Genomic DNA, 20,904 nt, shown 5'->3' on the forward strand with positions numbered 1-20,904 from the left:
ATGTGGTTCAATATTAACAATACCAAACCTAATTTTTTTTAAACAACATTTTATGAAGATTTTACACACAGACAAAAAATAATCAAATATATAAAGGAAAATAAAAGCCAGGTTAAATACTCATACACGTAAAGAAAACAGGATGCACAAGTGTGAAATATAAAACAAAATTATAAAAGAAGAAAACTAAAAGCAGCAGTGGTGATGACATTCATAGCAGGATTCCCATTTTCTAAAAATTCAGAGAAAGGTTTCCATATTTTGATCAATTGTTTTATTTTTCCTCTAACAATATATGTCAGTCTCTCTAAAGCAAGGCAGGTTGCAATCTCCTTCAACCATAAGCTCAGAGAGGGCATTTGCATATTTTTCCAAAAGAGAGAAATCATTCTCTTGGCCAAAATCTATCAGCATTCACTGCTTAGAACTGACAACAAAGTCCTCTGGATGTATATCTAGGATGCAGAGCTTCGCTTGGAGGGGAACGTTCTTACAGACCATCCAGAATATGTTCTGCGTAATACTTTCCCAAAATAACTACCCCTGAGCACTCCCAAACACACTGGAACAATGTTCCCTTTTCCTCTAAACATTTACAACAAATATCTGGAAAGTCAGGGACATTTTATTAAGTTTTATTGGAGTGATAAAAGTTTGCATTAGCCATTTATATTGCAATAATTTAATTCTTGTATTGACTTTTTTTGTGACTTTAAGCATGCCAATCCCCAATCTGCCTCATGTATATCTTCTCAAATATCTTTTCTCCATGCTTCTAGTCTGTCTTCAGATGATTCATTTTCATGTGACATCAAAGGCCCATAGAATAGGGATACTAGACCCCTTTTAGTTAGATATGTAATTGTGAGGCTTTCAAGATTTGTCAAGGGTGGTGTTGGGATGGGCAGTTGTGCGTTTGGTTATAAGCAATAATTAATAATTATCATAGATAATTATTAATTATGAAAATAAGATATTGTCAACCTTAATCAATAATTCAGGCACCAACTGCTGGATCTGTGAGGAACACAGTTGATTGTTTGCAATAATTATCAATTATCAAGGATAACTAACTAATTATGACAATTAATAGAATTATTAATATGAATTAACAAATAAGGGGCACCACCCGGAAACCGGGACCAATAACCAAACCAGGTAGTCTCATAAATGGGAGTTCACCTAGAATGTTAATATCTGAGAGATATCAACATTCAAGGGTGAACAAAGAAGGGTGAATTCGAGCTCTGACTCCTTCAATCAGCCACTTTTCACAATATTACACACAATAATGACAGAAGAACTTCTCTTTAGATATAACAATGTTTATTAAACTTAGCAAAATTAACAAAGTTAACAAATGCTTCATTCAATAAACAACTATTCTAAAATCTAATTCTACCAAACAAAACACAGCTATGTACAGGGTTGGACACATGCAGGGGAATGTGTGCGTGCGTGCGTGTGTGTTTGTGCGCGTGTGTGTCAAGATGGCGACGGGGCCTGACGTGATGACGTTGTCGGTCTGTGATGCTGACGTGACTATGGGAGGAAGTCACGTCGTGCGAGAACCGGATGGCAGAAGTATGGTGGTGTCTTGGTTAGACAGAAGCAAGATGGCGCCGCCTGGTGGTCGGCGTCTTGCACTCACCCACTTCTCTGAAAAACACACGTGTCTGATGGTGGATAAGGAAAGACAAAGGAAAGCTTTGTCCGATGTTATCTGACCATCAGATGTGCAAAAAGATGCCAGTGCGTGTATGTGTGTGTGCGTAGGTGTATAGGTGTTAGTCAGTGTGTAGGTGTTAGTCAGAAGAGAGAGGGAAGAAGGAAAGAAAGCAATCGCACGTACGGACGGCAGTCTGTAACGCACGTTGTCTGGTTTCTGACCGACAAAGCAACTTACTTTCTCACTCACGATGGCACAAACACAGCAGTAGTCCTGAGCGGGACAAACACAAAACAGTCTAGTGTGGTGAACACAACTAAACATTCAGCAAACTTAAAATACTCCTCAGAGTAAAGCAGGAAAAATGGACTCGGCGGTCCGTCAACAGCACAACACACAATAGCAAAAGCTAAGAGCTAAATGCTAAACAACAGCAACTGATGCTGATAGGAACACACAACTAACACTGCCTCTGCCCAGACTTATGCCTCTTACTTGGTCGCTTCAGAAAGCGAGCAGGGTGTGTGTGTAGTCCGTCTTTATGTCCGGCTTAGTCCTTGGCTCGGATGCAGATGGTGGCCGTTCTTGCACGGCAGCTGGCTCTCAGCGGCGTGGCGGAGAGAACAGCAGAGTCGACTCGGTGAAGAAGCGTCTCTTCCTTCTCGAGGGAATTTGAGGACGCTGGTTGCAGCAACGGTCTCTCTCGGATCCGGAAATGTGTTCGGGTGAACACGGGCGAAGTCTCTTCTCGTCCGGCGAGGGGAGTCTTCGATGAGGGGAAAACACGTGCGTGGGGTACCCCCTTTAGTCGACCTGACTCAGAGGAACAGAAGTTACCCCTAGCTCAGTGACATGGGAAAGGCGTGTGCTTCAGGGCACGTTCAGTTTTTAAAGAGGCTGTGATGTCATGGCTGCGTCATCAGGACGCTCCGCTGTGCAGGAGCGTCTCCGCCAATGAGACTGTATGTTGACTGTTCCCTGCTGAGGTGTGAAAATCACAAAGCATCCTTGGCAATGAAGTTTGCAATGGACTCCTATTGTCTGTAAGCAGCATTTTGGCACTATTCCTTTGTCTCGGGGGAAACAAAGGAAAAAACACCTCATGGTCAGGCCTCACAAGTTACATGTAGGCCTTCTCTGTGTGACCTCATGGTTTGAGGCCCAACAGTGGTTTAAACATTAACCCTTTATATTTGGATAGTATGAAATGCTTCAATTGTAGATATTTGAAAAGTGTCTTTTGGCATATAATATTTGCTGCATATTAGTTCAAAGACAAGTAATTTGCCATCTTTGGTCGCCCAAAGCTTGAAACCTCCATGAGCTCTTCCTGGCTTAAAATGATTGTTGCCCCAAATGGGGGAGAAACAAGATTTAGCAGGGTTGTCTCAAATATGTTGGTGTACATGATATCAGATGTTAATGGTATTTATGGTCTTTGTCTTATTCCTCAAAGTTTTTAAATCAGCTGAATATAGATAGAGCTCGAGGGGGAGGTCTGATATAGTTGTTTAATTAACTTAATGCTTACCCAAGTAGGAGGGATACCAGAGTGAAAGTAAAATGTAGCAGAGTATAACTGAGCAGACCAGTAGTACCACTGTAGATTTGGACGCCAAAATTGATTTGGTGAAAATGCTATTAATTTTATCAAAAAAAGACTTGAATGGGAAAATGGGAGAGGGACGGACTGAAAAAGATACAGGAACTTTGGCAGTATATCCATTTCAATTATATTCACGTGCTAAATCATTGATATTGGCATTACTGTCAAACAGTTTAATCTTTCCAAACCATTTTTTGTATTTGTAAATGGCGTCTTTATAGCTGATGACGTTCATCCTTTTTTAGAAATACTAGCAATGATTGGGAGTAATTAATTTTGTAGCCAGAGAACTCTCCAAATTGTGTGATTAGTTTGATTAGGTTTGGAATACTGTCTTTAAGATTAGTCAGAAAAAGGTTCACATCATCAGCATATAGAGATATCCTATGTTCTTGTTCACCTAGTTGGATGCTCAAGAAACCTAAAGTGAATAGCATTGGTGATAGAGGACAACCCTGACGGATAGAGCGTTGTAAATTGAATGGTTATGAAACTACATTGTTGATTAATACCCTGCCATTGGGTTTGTATTGCTGTATCTTTAGCACCAGTTTTTTCATGTCATATATTGAGAACTCTCCTGATATTATGGAAACCTTGACGGTTTAGTACAAAACCATTCTGATCATTATGTATAAGATTAGGAAGGGGTGCATCAAATCTTCTTGCCAAAACTTTACAAAGTATTTTAGTGTCACCTCATATCAGACTGATTGGTCTGAATGACAAACACTCTGTTCATGGTTTGCCTGGTTCCAGGATGAGGGTTATCATAGCCAGCCTCATAGTGGGTGAAAAGTTCCTTCTTGGACGCATTCTTCAAACATATTTAGGAGTGGCCCTACAAAATTATTTTGAAATTTTTTTATAAAATTCTATAGGCAACCAGGTCCAGGTGCCTTACCACTATTGACATTTTGAATTGCCCCTGACAACTCTTCAGCTGTTAAATTACTATCTAGTTCATTTTTTTTATGTCTTTAGATAATGATTGAAACTGAAGCTGGTCAAGAAATATTTCCTGTGTGTCTGAGTCTTGGATGCTCTCTGATCTGTATGAGGATTCATGATTCTTGGTTCGGCTTCGGTGGGTCTGATTTGTGGTGAACCCTTTCCCATTCATGCTGTTTTCTAAAACAAACAAAAACATTGGTCTATTCCGTCCAGCTTGGATCCAAATCCACTGAATTCTGAAGTGTCTTTAGCTCTGTTAGCACAGCAGATATGCTAACTTGGTCTACATTAGCTTTCTCCTCACCCTCGGTTGTTGGCTCATTGTTTTTCTGCTTTTGTGTATTTCTTACACGTTTAAAAATATCACCCTTTTTGTCGGATGTAATTTTCGACATGGTTGATATTGGATTTGTAAATATACATTGGGTATTTATATCAAATTCTGCAAGGTTGTTTGGAGTGATCAAATTAAGCCGCCCCTAAGTTTGGCAGCATAATTCTAAACAAAATTAATTGTGAAATGTTAGCATTGGCAAGATAAACCAGGTGTAGCATTTGGCTTTGATAGCCACAGGATTTGCAGACTTGTTGACAGAACTTCAAATGTTTCTCACAGCCTTGTTTACTTCCTCTGCACACTTGCCTGTGTCATGTGACTGGTGTGAGCTGCATAGTTTTGCTGTCCTTACAGTATATAAAGTTACACTGGTTTTAGGATAAAGTAACTGTGTTTATTTAGTTCATTTTAGAGTCACATTTGCTCCGTCTTTGACTCACATCAGAAACCACATAGACCACAGGGAAATAATTGTTTATTTGCATAATGTTGTTAATATCAATGAGGAATAAATAAGGGTGTCATCTGCATAGAAATGTCAACTGTTGTTCTGTTTGTGAATTATGAGACCTAATGCTAGCATGTAAATTAAAAAAAAAAAACGTGACAGCTTGATGGTGGTCAGAGGGGAGGATTTGTAGTCACTTTTCTTTCTCATCTTCTAGCACTGATTATAATTTGAAGGAAAAAAATCAGTTATTGTTTGTCTCATAGCATGAACTTTGTTTTCATAGTTTGACCTAATTTAGCAGCATCACTAAAAGGAAGTAAGTAAGGGGGCAAGAAACACAAGCAGTCAAACAGGTTGTAAACAAACCTCCACATTAGTCAGACTAGATATTTCAGACACTTCATCATTATGCATAATCACTTTCAGCTCATTTTTGCAAATACCTCCGTCCACATTAAAATGCCAAAACAGGTACTTTTCCTCTTACTCGACATGTGTGGAGGAGAGGACAGCAAGTCAGCAACATTCCTGACATTTAGTTTACTGCAAGCAGATTACAACACTTTCAGCAAGAGGAAGGTGGTAGATAGCTACTGAATGTTTAACTCTAATCAAGCTATCAAAGTAGACAATAAAGAGAACAACACTAGCATGAAGCCACCCGCCATTGTTGTTACTGTCGTTGTGTTTCTTCTTCTCCCTCTTACAATGAAAACAGTAAAAGAAATGGAAAGCCTGTTTACAGACAACAAGATGTTTCTTTCTTTCTGTCTTGAAGCCAGCTGAGTGCATAAACATTAGCATGTTTCTTTGTGGGATGTTCACTGTCTGACAACAGATCTGTACAGAAAGCAGCAGGACATTTTGAAAGATGTTTCAGTTCTAAAATTAAAACCAACAGTGAAGTGAAAGCATTTGGCCTCTCTGATGTTAATCTCCTTGTTCTTATGGAGATGTGCTTCCACGCTGCTGTGGAGGATGACAGAGAGACGGCAAGAGAGCTGAAGCACCACTTAGAGTGTGTGATTAAGTGATACAGTATTAGTGTGTGTGTAAGTGCGTGATGCTTGGCTTCACATCTGTTGACTTTAGTTTGTCTCCAATCAGATCAGGCTGATTGTCACATCGTCCAATCCTGTCCCACACACACCACTGGAATACACAGTCACACACACACACTGACAGGTTCTGTGATCTGAGAACCCATGGATCGCCTGTATAGCCCTGGCGCTCACTTACCTCTTTCATGTGCCCCTCGCCTCAGGGGCACTTCCTGTGTGTGTGTGTGTGTGAGCGAAGGTGCCGGGCTCATTCCTGGCCCTCAATGTGCTTCATTACCACCACACAGAGCCTCAGCCTGCCCAACAACACATCAGAGAGAATGGGGAAAGTAGGAGGAGAGGGATGTGAGAAGATAAAAGAATTGACAATGAGTAAGACAGAGACAAACGGAGAGGAGAAAGATAGAGACAGGATGTGAGGGGGTGAAACTGATGGAGGAGTGTAGGTAGGCGCTGAAAAAGCTGAAAAAGAAATTAGCAAAGAGAGAGAGAGATTGGGGGAAGGTAGGCCAATCTGATGGAGAGGGAGCGACGGGAAGGGATACAAAGAGAGAAAGTGAGAGTTGTTTTGTGTTGTTTGTCTGTTTGAAGCTGTTCTCACAAAGCGCTTTGAACCAATAACACTAATGAAGCATAGAATCTGCTGCAAAAACCAGCAGGAGAACCAGGAGCTTTGTAGGAACTAAACACACACACACACAGTAAACTACTAACAAACAAGCTAGTTGCGAGTGTTGTGTTGTTTAAGGAGGACAAAAACATCTGTGGAACTGGAAAGTAACAGAATCACATTTTTCTCAGATTCCTCAACATTCCCCCATAACTTAATGACAACATAGTGTCTGATCTGCCTGCTTTATAGTTATGGTATGGTTAAAGAGCAACTCAACAGCAGCTGGCCTCCAGTATTGTTTCAGTACACTGTGACATCACTGTTGGGTGTAGTTAACAGGCACCACAGAACACACCAAACCACATCCATCAGCAGCGATGGGCACCTGAAAGTGTAGTTATTTACACATTACATATTACTAATTTAAAAAGTTCTTATATTGCAATTTACTCACCAGCAAAAAGTAATTAGTCACATTACTTGTTGCATTAGTTTCATTACTGAGCCCAGCTCTGTCAAAGTTGCACAACCACAAACCCACATGTTCCATCTTCTGTGTTTAACACATGTAGAAGAAGTTTAAGAGGCAGCCAGCCTACAGTTTGATGGTATTTACTGATCATCAATCGCTACCTTAACATTAGCCACAGTGACTGCATGAAGTCCCATCCTTTCAGTGAAGCTGTGTTGTTCTCACAGCCTCCAACTCTAAACTAAACCAGCTTCCAGATACCTGAATGTAGCCTCACCAGTAGCCAATGTTAGCAAGTCAGCTAAGAAGATACAACACATCACAGCACATACACAGCCAACATCAGCAACATGTGCATATTAATCACTGTTTTCCCAAATAAACGTAACATACGTAACAGTGACAGCAGCGGCCAGAATAATATCAGCTGGCTCGACGGCTGTTATTAGATTTTAAAAACATACCTTTTGATGATCGCGTTTTAACGAAAGTTACTTGAATACGAAATCCCAGAGAAGCCTTGGTTTTGTGATGAAGGTTTTCCTCTGCAGATTAACTCCAACTTTTCGTTAAAAGTTAATCTTGAAAAAGGCATGGATAATCCTCACTAGCCATGGTTACTCCTGGCTTATTTATCTTTTTTTTTTCCCGCTAGCTTGTGAACGTGTCTGCTCCATTTCAGTGCACCGCTGCACCACTGAACACATAACGGCAAAGGCGGGAAAACTGTTTAAACTATGTGTTTAAATGGATGTAATCTGTCAGCCAGTGGCAGCAACCACGTTGTCGTCAGCTGACAAAACAAACATCAATGTCGGCCTACAGGGCGAAAGCCTTGTTGTCCTAGCTGACAAATAATTGCCAGCATGGACAGTAATGTTCACAATATGATTTTATGTAAGCCTGAATAACATTCATCTGTTTAATCATTCTTCTTGGACTTGTTTGTGTTTGTAGGGGCCACGTAGTCGTGGTGACGTTAACACCGCTCTTGCTGCTGTAATTTGGCAGCAGATCTGGCGGATCTGCTGGCTACAATGACCGTCATGTGGTGTGCAGACTTTGCCTACTCGGCCAGCACAGCTGCACCAGCGTGGTAATGGTGCGGACCCATTCACAGCGCACAGCGGGCTGATCTTGTCATAAAGTAGCGACCACAAAGCCCGCCCGTTTAGAGGGAAGACATAGTTACGATTGGTCATTTGAAATTACTCAGCCCACCAATCACAGAGCTGAAAGCAACATTTCCTTCCCGGCAACTGCAGTGGTGCAAAATTCTGATAGGCTGACAAAAGGGTCTTCTTCCATTTAACCCTTCACATTCCAACACAGACTGAATAGACAGGTTTGAATGGTTTATTTCCTCAGAAACGTTTTGTGAGTCCTGTCACCATACAGTGGTATAACACGTAAAAACATATTTAAAATAAATACAAAATGCAACCATTTAAAGTTATATGTCCCTCTCCTAAGCCAAAATAAAAAAAATATAAGTCCCCAGTGCTTAAAAATAACTTGATGTGCCTCCTCCTCCCTCTCATAAATAACAAACAGTCCCTAAAAGTCTTCCTTCTTCTGGTGGGGTTTTCATTTGAAGCACCTGTATGAATGTGTCTTAACTGTGATTATTATTGCCTATTATTAGTATGGTGCTGTACTGTTATCTTTTCTGTCTAAATATTACCCGTCTTAATATTGCCCCCATTATCACACTTAAATTGCAAAGTGTGATGTGTAATTTCAATATATATTTCAGCAATACGCCATTTGTTTAAAATAAACCTAAATTCATTTCAGGATTTTTTTAGTATATAAAAACACCAGCTCAGTAATCATCACTTCCAACATTATCCTGCAGTTCAGACAAAGGTCTGGCTGCATAAAGGAGGAAGAAAAAGGACTTGATTCTGGTTTCAGAGGATAAAGGTGAGCTGTTGATTCACACCTTCCACATCACTGACTGAACTGGGGCCACTGGAAAAATAACTCACCTGTCACTCTCCCCTAAACATCTACTGGTGGCAGCTGAGTCCTGAATCCACTCTAGTGCAACATTAGATAAATGTATTTACTATCATACTGTTCATTACAAATTCAATAGAGAATTTCTTCATGTATTCTGGAGAAAACATTAAAAGATTTAGATATATTTTATTTTATTGCTTTTATTTGACTGCTTTCACAGTATTTGAAGCCTTCTACCCACCAGGTTTTATAAAGTAGTACTCTTCTACTGAGAAAATGACCAAAAACAACATGGAGAGCAAACCTCTGTACCCGTGGTCTTTCTGTGCCCATCTGACTTCATTGTGTTCTCAGAAAATGTCCTCAGTGCACATTTTAACAGGATGAGGGACTGATGTGAAACCATGGAAACAAACCAGACAAAAACTCTCCTGGCTGAATCACTCGAGCACAATTACTCTGCAGCCTCAACCTTCATTCTGTTGTTTTTCCCTCCCTGTTTCAGTCCTGTCTTCAGTGCCACTGAGAAATGTAGCAACAAGGTGCCCTTTTTTATAGTAACAGATCTGACAATATGGAAAAGAGACAAAGTGTTTGAATTGAGAGTTTAATCCTCTCAAATATACAAGATTCATGTTTTCCTTTTATTTATTAGACATATCTATTGTGTAAACACAATGATGTCAACTAAAACACTCAATATTGTCTATTCAGGCAAGTCAGTTTTATACTTAAAGCCTGAAATCACTCATTTGTCTCATGGGGCTTCACAAGATACAGCAGCTTCTATCAAAAGACCCAGGTTGAAGAAACAGCCCCTCCCCAAAAGAAAAGGATAATGACATTGGGGGAATTGTTGGGTCTCTGTAAATGAAAGAGTACAGTCTAGACCTGCTCTGTGTGAAAAGTGCCTTGAGATGACTTTTGTTGTGATTTGGCGCTATATAAATAAAAATTGATTGATTGATTGACATACAGTCCCAGTCAAAAGTTTAGACACACCTTGTTCACTTGAAGTAACACTTACAACATGGAGAAAAAGAATGACAATACTGACGCATAAGGTTGGCAATGTGCTATATTTTTATTTTAAAATTCTCATGAAAACACCCAAACCAAAAAAATGTGTGAGTCCGTCTGACTAATACTCTCACTACCATGTCTGTGGCTCTCAGCTTCAAGCCTATTGGTTCCTACAGAAGACGTAAATCTTTACAAATGACTCACAAATATAGTTTCATTTTTTAAAAAGCCTCCTAAAACAGCTGGTCACTGTAGTTTTTAGTAAATGTTACTCAAACAAAAGGAGGTAGTGTATTTGTTGGTGACTGTTCTCTAGTGAGTATTTTCAGCAGTGTGACGGTGTGTGTGGGATTGAGTCAGAATAAACTACAGCGTGTGTGTTCATGGTGATGAAGGAACATGTCACCCAGTGCAACAGTGGGCCTCACTGATGTGTTTTTAATATTTTTGGACAACAATGGACCTCTATGACACAGAGGAATAAGATATATCAGACTTTGATACACACACAGGACTTGTTGGTAGATCACTTCCTTGTTGGTTTGGATCCCAACATGAGATTTGTGTCTTTTAAGTAAATACAAACATGCAATATTTAGTTAATATGAAGTGTAATATGTTTTAGTGTTTCAGAGTGTAAAAGTGAGCTGCTCTGCAATTTTTCTTAAAGGACCAGTTTGTAGAATTTAAAGGCATCTGGCAGAACAGACTTATTGAACATAATATTCATGATTTAATTAGTGTTTAATCACCTGAAAATAAGAATCGTTGTGTTTTCGTTACCTTAGAATGAGTCTTTATATCTACATAGGGAGCGGGTCCTCTTCTACATAGGCTACCATGTTGCACTGCCATGTTTCTACAGAAGCCCAGAAGGAATCAAACACTGGCTCTAGAGAGGACCTGACATGTTTTTAACAAGTTTCACGGCCACCGTAGGTTCTCTTACATGCTTGGACGGTTGGTTGCAATCTGCAACCTCACCTCTCGATGCCACTAAATCCTATACACTGATCCTTTAAGACATCCATTATATTTGGCCACTGATGAAGTTAAGTGTTTAGTATTTCACTTGGATTGCCGTCCTGGGTCTTTGACATGTTTTTTGCTTTGAGTAAATTATCACAGCACAGTTAAATGAAGAAAACATACATTTGCAGCGCTGAAAGCAGCAACAGTTCTTATGACCTTTACAAAGCGTAGCAGCAAATACTTCATGCAGCAGTGTCCTCTTTGCTGACTTCAAAGCTTTCAAATGTGAGCTATAAAAGCCTTGATTAATTTCACACCTTACTGAAAAGGAGAATAACCACCTGAATGCAGCTCCATATCCTTTAGGTGATTACTGATGCTTCTGTTTTGTGCTGTTTTGATCAAAGCAGAGGGGAGTGCAGTTTTCCAGACAGCAAATCAATGCCCTGTAATTGTAGAAAGTTTCCAGAATTTGGATCACACAGTGTGTTTGCAAATCTTTGTTTTTTTTTCTTTACTGTCTCCACTCCATCATTGAGTAAAAACAGTTGTTATACATAATGCATTTTTATGTGTTTGTTTTTCCCAAGCTGGAGAAGAAAGAGGTGACGCCGCCCTTCAAACCTCAAATCTCCGATGACTACGGCCTCGAAAACTTTGACACGCAGTTTACTAATGAACCAGTGCAGCTAACACCAGATGATGAGTAAGTACGGCTTCTTAAACTCACATTACTGCCATCATTAAAGTCAACCTTTGGTGAATAATTTATAGCACTCACGTGTCACGTGTGCACCAGTCAAATGAAAACTACACACTGCAGTGTGGAAATCAGAAATTTATCTGCTACAGTGAACATCATATCTGCTTCTTTTACACTATTAAATAAGAACTCTGACAACAATAAATTATTACTTAAGTCAACTAGGTTTATCTTGATAGCATTGTGAAATAAATGGAAATCAATGGCTGCCTGGAAAACGTGAAACACACTATATCCACACATACTGAATGGTTCTTTACAGTCAAACTTACAGTTTTTGTGTAATGACATATAAACTATAATAATTCTACAGCTATTGTGCATAGTTTTTATTTTATTTTTCAAAAGAATATTAAACTGTTTTGGACATTTTTGACCATCGTCAGTTTCAGCTAGTTAGCCTAGCTAGCTAACATTAGCAGTGATTTGTGCTAGATGTTACTTTTCTCAACACCTCTCACACACTCAGTGCTGTGTGCATCGGTATTATGGAAGGACGGGTATGTGGCTAGTGTTAGCTGCCTTTTTTTCATGAGTCAGGATGTGGTGATAGCAAATGTCTGAACTCACAGCAACGGGCAGTCCTGTAACCTCAACACTATGTACTCAATCCTTGAAAAAAACTGGACTATTGCAATTGAAGTGACAGAATAAACTAGTCTTAATGTCCTCCAATATAGATTTTGCACCAATCATATTACAGCACTGACAGTACAATACTGCTGATACCAGAAATTTACAGCCACTGGACAAAACCAATAGAAGGAGGCTCTATCACTGCAGCAAGACAAGAAGATATATTTTGACTCGTAACATATCTCTGCCTTCTTTCTTCAATACCGTTCTCTACATCGTTTCCATGTTCTATCCTGCAAATTGAATTTGATCTTTTGTCAAGTAATCATCAAGTAATGATACTGGGCACCATACTGCAACCAGGTTGTTGGTCATTGGCACCTAATGGAGCTGTGTGGTGGCCATGAGGACAAAACTGTGATTATACTTGGCAGGTGTGAATGTGTCCAACACAGTGGTGCTAAAAAAGAGCACATGTGATCAGCAGAACCCGTCATGGTCAAACAAGAACTCTCCTTCCACATGTTTTTTCACACAAACAGTGGGTGCAGTGCCATCTTCCCAGAAGACTTCTGCATCCAATAAAGAAAAACATCCCCCCCTGCGAGTTCCCAACATTGACGTCTTTATCCATCTACTTATTGTTTTGATTAATGCAAACATGTAGCCTTCAGGATCTGACAGGAGCCCTTGTTTAAGATTTAACTTTGGAGAGAAAAGGCTGAAGAGATCTGGCACAACAACAGACACGGTGCAGGCTCCACTGTCGCAGACTGTCTGCAGCCGCAGCATGGAAACACAAGCATGTCTGTTTCCTGTGTGCCGTCACAAAATGGATTCCATAAGGCTTTGGCAGGCCCTGCCAATAGATATTACCAGACTTATGTTAGACAACATTTTCATTTAAATCCATGCTGGATTAATTTTGTCAGGCTCCAACATTTATATTTTTCCTGCAAAGCTTTTATTGGACTGATTTTAGCCAAATATTTCTCCAACCAAGCTGCTCAGAAGCAGAAGCTTAACTGAAAATTAAATACTCCATGCACATCACCCCTTTTCAGCATTTTCATCAATAATAGCACTTTCAGTAAAAAGGATTGTCATCTCACACAGCCAATCATCCTCTATAACGTCCTATCCATGGATATTTATCCATGTATGGGATGGGAACGTACTGGGAATTCAATGTGCCGCACATCTTATGGATTGAAGGGTCAGGTTTCTACTTTATCAGTATGAGATGTGCTCACTGTCTCTGCACTGTGCTCTGCGCCCCACTATGCAAAGTGTAGTATAGGTTTACGTCACCAATGTGCACCAGGTAGCAGGAAAGCGCTGGGAAATTTCAAACAACACAACTGGGATTGTTTTAGAAGAAGGTAGTCACAGTCAACCTTCAGAGAAGACAAAAATGAAGAACCTGATTATCAAGAAAGGTTTGGGTGCATGAAACATGTTTGATTCTTTCCATCAGTGAAAGATCATGGACAAACAAGGTCAAAGTTGAAACTGATTCAACTTTGAGCACAGCAGCAAGGTGTGAAGGATTCAGTATGTTTGAGACAAACTAGGTCATAAGACGTGTCGTCTGATTACATCTAAAGGTAAAAGTGTATAAACCTGTTTTGAATGGTCTGGTGGAAATCCTGTCATGACCTCCCCCAAGCTTCAAAAGACTGTCTCCCTCATCTTTCTCCAAGAGTTGTGTGTCTTTTTAGTCTTGAAGCAATGAATGACACAACCGGGGAGAAGGCGGACACTATTGGACAGTCTCTTCCTGAAGGCGTACACATGATTCTACACAAGAAAAGTGATAGAAATGGTTGAAGAATGAAAACAAAGAGCATGAGAGAGAAGTCCAAGTGAGTGTTTCATAAAGGCACAAACACTGTCGGAAGCTGAGCCCACCCTTTACGGATGTCTCTTCACAGAATGATCGATGATCCAACATGCAATTAGTCTAAAGAATAATCATGCTGGGGCAAAGTGATTCATAAACACACACATATATAATCTCAGTCTCTCTTGACTTGATACTGTCAAATCAAGCAGAATTAGGATCTCCAAAACAAAATGTGTCAGTGACTGGCATCATCAACACTGGTTTGCAGCATACGTATGGACTGGATGGAGCAGAGACTGACATAGGTACCACCATGACATTTACCTGTTTGTGCAACTCGAGACCTTTGAACATGTACAGCAATAACTACACCATTGTGAAATGACAGGGCACCGAGCAACAGCAGCTTCCAGTGTTAATTGGAGCCTTATTAAATGCCCATCATGCTTTGCACCCATGACAGATGTCTTTGGGTAGCTACCATGGCTGTCCCTCAGTTTGAAGGTACTGTACACCTCTGCTGTTCGCTAGACGCTGATCTTCAAACCAGTCTTGGAGTGAGTGAGCCTCGCAGCTCATTAAGGGGCTGCAGCGAGGCGGCTCTGAAGCTCATACGAGCTCATTTGTGACAGGGTTTGACGACTGCAGTCCGTGATAGACTTTTGGGGGGGCAATTGTGGAAGAGATTGGGGTGTTACAGGGAGGGAAGGAGGGGAAGCAGGGTGGAGAGCACTCTCCCAGTTCAGTAGTGGAGATATCAACCTGGCATCAAACCACGGCACATCAAAAGAAGACGCACGCCTCCTCCCTACGTCTCGCACTTTATCTCCCCATCCCTTTCTCTTCCCTCTGTTACCAAGGAGAGGGGCTGACGTCGCCCACTCCCGCTAGGAGGGGGTGATGTAAAAAGCTCTCCAGTCTCCCCTCTCCCACTCGTGATGGGCTTGGCACAAGAAGAAAGAGAAGTGAGAGCCGTGTAGGGAGAGAGAAGGGTACAAACCCTCCATGTTAGAGATTTACATTGCGACATTAAAAGCCAGGATTGCTGGGGGCCCTTGCCAGGATGGTGAGGGGAGGGGGAGAGAGGCTCTCGATTTTCTCTGCCAGCTCCTTGTCTTAGAAAATGGCAACCTCAGCCAGTGCCCAGGGAAGCATACTTTCTTCCTCCGTAGCCTTTGTCCTGGCTGGTTGTTTTCAAGGACCACAACACTGCTGTAGTCTGTCTGAGGAACCTGTTGCTTCTCCCAACACTGTAGATGCATCCATTTATTTATTCTTTCTTTCTTTCCAACAATTAATGGTCAGAAACCATCAAACATAGAAGTCTTACATCAAACATATTTGTCAGCCTCGTAGTGTCATCAGTGCACAGACTCACATATCACACATTGCCCTCACACCTACTGGTGAGGTCCTACACTGACTGGGTATCGAACCCCTGTCTGACAAAATCATGTGTCATATTATGTTATTAATTTCAGATTACATGTTGACAAGCAACATATTTATATCATTCTATGTTGTTTGAATGCTGCACTGCAGACCTTGTCGCTGCTGAACTGGCGTCTCACCCACAAACACAGCCAGTTGTTTGTTTGAGGACATGACTAAGCTGGAGGTAGCGCTGCCGGGGTGTAGTAGGCAAGAACTTGACCCTTGTGATGTCAGAGGCCCCACATTTCTATTTCTTAACTCACACGAAACCAAGCAAAAAGCAGCAGCTTCTGTTAGCCACCTGTTTTCTGTTCTGCTGTGGCTGAATTACAGACGAGGGTTGTTGTGATGTATGATGGTGCATTAAACTTGCCCCGCTTTATTCATGCCAGACTTTCTGTGTCAGTGTATAGTCTCTACAAACAGCCCCCCCCTCCAGATCACTCTCCTTTCTCCTTGTTTCTGTAAGTTCATAAATTGGCATCACAGAGAACTCTTTGTATTGTTTTCATACGCAGCTGCCAACAGATCAAAACTCTCAATAGTTGTGTGAACACTGCAGTTACTGAAGACTTGAGATCCAGTAGGACGATCACTAGGACGGTGACAAGCTCATGTTACTGTCAGACACGTTAAGCTAATAGCCTCACCTCTTATCCAGCATTATGGATATGATAATGCTGCTTCATGCCTCCATACACCTCATGATTATCTCTTCAGTATAGCTCGCTAGTTTTCTAGCCTATGACTTCAGATGGAATATTTCATTTTTCCGTAACATTCAAACAATAGTTCAGATTCAGGATGAAGCCTAACCTGGTGTGTGACTCGTACCACTGATGTTTTAGTTTGTTCAAACTCTTTCTCAGCTTGTCAGGTGTTGAGGGATGTAAGATTGAAATGTTCTCTTTGGATTTCTTCATGCTTCTCTCTGCTCCGTCTCTCTCACTTCATTCCCTCCTCCTCTTTCCCTTCCTCTCGTTCTCTCCTCTTCGTTCTGCATCTGGTCATTGGTCATCTGGACAAGTCATCCAAGCCTGGAAAAAAAACACAACATTTATGTTGGTGAACACACTGTTTGTTTTGGTCGACTCCCAAACCTTCTCTCCTCTCTTTTGTGCGTCCCTCTCTGTGGTCTTTCTTTATTTCTGTCTCTCTGTTCTCTCCTAAAGTCCAAAATAGAAAAACACCATTTTCTAAATGTAATGGTTGTACTGGTGGTTGACCTACTCCTACAGTGAGAGTACTTCACATGAGATCAGATGGAAGAAAAATATTTGCTTCATCAGTATTCTAGTGCACAAACTGAAAGAAAGACTCAGTAGCATTTCATTCACTTGTCCTGGTCCTCTATGTGGGTGGGATCTGCAACCTGTTCAACACTGCCGGTGGCCCCTAAAGTGAGACCCCCACCCACCTGGTACGCCAGGGGAAAGTCCAGTGAACGCACCTATTGTTTTAACTTCAAAGCCCTGTGCTCAGTGTCTGTGGAGAGAAAGCCTCTCGGCCTTTCCCAGCAAGAGGCCTCCTTTTTGGGCTTCAGTTGCTTGTCTCACCATCGCCACACACTCACACACACACACACACACACACACACACACACACACACACACACACACACACACACACACACACACACACACACACAGATGAGTAAACAGCCTGTTGCTGCAGAAGAAGAAGCGGCGTTGCTAGGGGAGTACATTTATTTTTACCCAGCCACTCTGAGCCCACTAGTTATGGGGTTCTGCTCCATTTACCTGCGATTATGCTTTTGTTGATGGAAGCAGCATACTCAGGAAACAAAAAGCAGGTCGAGTTCCTCCACTGATTAGTCTACACCGTGTTCTTTCTGTCTCACTTGACATCATGTACTGAGAGAAGCCATTTTACAGGCACTCTGAGGATTTTTATTCTGACACAAACAAGTCCATCAGGTGGTTTTCAGTTGATTTGCATCAAAGGTGTCCACATGCTAACCGTTTTAGAGTGTGATCGCCAGCTATTAAATCAATCACTAACCATTTATCTTGATTTATGGATTAATTGTTTTGAGTCATGTTAGTTGCAGCTCTAGATGGAGCAGCATTCAGGGTTTGTGATGAAACAACACCTCTAATTCCTCTTCTTGTCTCCCTCTCCTCAGGGACGTCATCAAGAGAATAGACCAGTCTGAGTTTGAGGGATTTGAATACATCAACCCCCTGCTGCTATCCACAGAAGAGTCTGTATGAAGGGGAGACCAGCTTCCTCCTTCGCCCACCTACTGTCTGTCCAAGCTGCCGTCTCAGCCAAAAACCACTCGCAAGCCAATTCTGACAGGAGGAGCAGGAAGAGTAAAGGACAACAGGGACGAACTCACCCCTCTGGACCCTGTCAGCAAAGCAAAGCAAACATAAGAATGGGAGAGTTTCCTTCCTTGGACGATTCCGATTGTTTTGTTGGGATACCAAACTCTTCTTTCTTGATATCTACAAGAAAAACAAAGACACTGGACTACAAGAACATTCCCCGTCGTTGCATTGTCTTCCCCTTTTTATTTCGTTTTCTCCTTCGGCTTCATTCCTTTCTCCCCTCAGAATGTCCATCCTCGTGTTGAAGCACGACCAGCTTTGTAATTTGAACAGAGAGCTGTTTCATTCGGTGCCTGCCTTCATGAACACATCTCAACCCGTCTCACATCCCTGGATGAATATGACAGTTCTGCTGAAGAACTTGAAATTTTACGCGCACTTTTATTTATTTTTTTGGTTAATTCCTTTTTTCTATCTTGTAGGGGGGGGCGACGCCTCACACAAAATGAGAATGTACAATGACGAAGGAAAAAATAAGTTATTATTGTGTATTATAATGTAGGTAGTGAATCCAAAATTGACGATGCCTTTTTATTGATGCAAGTGGCCCACTTTCATCCGTAACCGCAAACCTTTCTTTTTGTTATATTCTATGATTTTCACAAACAGCGGGGGGAAAAAAACGCTAACTGGGAGATGAGTTTTTATTTAAGAAGTGCCTCAAAGATCAAATTAATTACCATGTCTCTGATTGCACTTATCTCTTATTGAACATTTCTTCACCCACCATGGATTCAGCAGGCCAAGACCTTCTGAAACCGGGTCTAGACTCTGCCAGGGTTGGTCCAAGTCTCTGAGGGGGGAATCAATATTTTTGGAGCACAGTAGCCTGCCTCAGTCCTGACTGAATTTTTTAAAAAATTTTAACAAATCGGTTCAAATAATCGGTGTAGGACAGTGTTTAGATTATGTAATGATGGTCTATAGATGTATAAGAGCAGCATTCACAAACCCGACCCATCAGAAATGACCTCAACTGAGAAAAAAACGCTCAAAGGTAAAGCTTGATGTGTAGATATTGATCATAGAAGAGCTTTTCCCAATGTCAAATTACAAACATCACCACTACAGCATCCATACCGTCCTGTGTTTGTGATGCCACAGTACGAAGGCGTGTGAAGGCCAGAGTGGACCTGCTGCCAGTCAGCCTGGCAGCTTCAGAAACACATTATATCAGGACTTCAGCAGTGTGTTGGCTCCAGCCTCCGCAGTGTGTTCAGGCTTGCTGGCCGAGCTCAGATTCTTCCACCCCAGCGGCCACTGAGTGACCATCTGCAGCCGGTCGAAAATATCATGTGACCAGTTGGGTGTGCTACCTTGTGGAAAAGTGTCTCCATTTCCATTTTGGGCTCATTGTATGTTTCTTTCTGCGCACTAAGGCTGGCTTTACATAGTGCAACTCGAACGCACCTCCAGCTCAAAGCAACTTAATGGTTAAACCAGTATAAAAGGTCAGTGGACGTGTTTGACATCAGCATTGAGACACAATCTAAGCTAATCAGTGCTGGTAACTGTAGCTTACAAGCTAAGCAGCGCTTTGTTAGCAGGTGGTGCTGAGGAATAATAACCATAAAACCAAATATTAAGACATATAAATTTCTCTCTTGTGGGTACAGACGTGTCATTTACTGAGCAGATCTGTAGCAGGAAAAAAATCAAAACATGCAACAATGTCATTTCAGTCCCTTTAGTTTTAACTGCACACATGGAGAGAAATGAAGGTGTTTATATTTTCTTCCCTTCAAACTGTAAGTTTTAGTGCTCAAATGATAAATGAATTAATCTGACAGCCGCTCAACAAATATTTAACACTTAATCTATTAACTCAAAAACACTCTTTAGATGATCAATAATGATAATCATTAATTGCAACCTTCCAGACAACAACGTCACAGCACTGCTCATCATGTTTTATACTGTAAATGAAATAATGTGACCGATTTGACTAAACATCAACAATAATAATAAAAACTTAGCTGCAATAATTCATTTTTTGGCCACTTGGGGGAAGCACAACAAGCTGTAAACACAATGTTGACATATTACTTATGAAGTCATCGTGGCTGTTGCCTGTTCACACATCCAGCAGATGCAGAACAACATTAGCATTTATTTGGGGGGGGTCGGGTTTGTGTCCACCTGATGAATGCAGGTCCAGTATTCACTCACCAAAACTGTGAAATTATAAATAAAAGACACTGAAACGCTCCATAAAGCTGAGGGGAACCGCAGAGTTTCACATTACACACAGTCAGCTGATCCGTCGTCTATATGAAAATAAAAAGCTTTCTGCTCCTTTTAAAGTTTGTTAAGTGGACAGTTTTCACATTTATTGTGGACGCCGTCATGCTGGAAATGCTGAAAATCCTGATCCACTGTTTGGACGTGGACCCGGTCCGGGTTCAACAGTATCTATCACAGCTGGCTTCATACTGTCTGAATACTGAAATAGTATTAAAAACTGTCAAATATGGGAAATGGGCATCAAATCCTTGATCATACTCTTAGTTTTCTTTATTATTTGGTGGTCAGATATTAATTTAAGTCTATATTTAGCAGTTTTATGTAACACTTATGCATTAAGCAGTTTGGCATATTTACTTCATTGAAAACATATTCATCTTCCCCAAACAAGGGTATTGGTCCTGATATTAGTAGAAATATTGAATAGAAATATTGAATATGCGGGTTTGTGTTTTCACTCGGAACGTTCTGGATGAGTTTGTAACAGTTGGCCAGTGTAAAGCCAGCCCGACACGCAGCTCTCTAACATCAGCTCGCCAAGATATTCATACATTTCTGCACCTT

At 41.0% G+C, this 20,904-nt stretch overlaps 1 protein-coding gene across 3 annotated transcripts in view; it reads left to right on the forward strand.

The window, feature by feature from the left end:
- prkcz (protein kinase C, zeta) overlaps window positions 1–20,904 on the forward strand; it is a 146,530-nt gene that overhangs the window by 114,353 nt on the left and 11,273 nt on the right. For 2 of the 3 annotated variants that reach the window (XM_044351409.1, XM_044351410.1), the window contains 2 exons: window positions 11,714–11,829; window positions 17,889–19,980. In XM_044351409.1, the coding sequence (XP_044207344.1) occupies window positions 11,714–11,829; window positions 17,889–17,976 (204 nt within the window). In that variant the 3' untranslated portion in view covers window positions 17,977–19,980. Of the gene's footprint in view, window positions 1–11,713; window positions 11,830–17,888; window positions 19,981–20,904 lie in introns of those variants that run through there. The other variant, XR_006403425.1, reaches the window with a different exon arrangement.

The sequence above is a fragment of the Thunnus albacares genome, chromosome 5, assembly GCF_914725855.1.
Source record: "Thunnus albacares chromosome 5, fThuAlb1.1, whole genome shotgun sequence".
In the NCBI taxonomy this organism is placed as follows: domain Eukaryota; kingdom Metazoa; phylum Chordata; class Actinopteri; order Scombriformes; family Scombridae; genus Thunnus; species Thunnus albacares.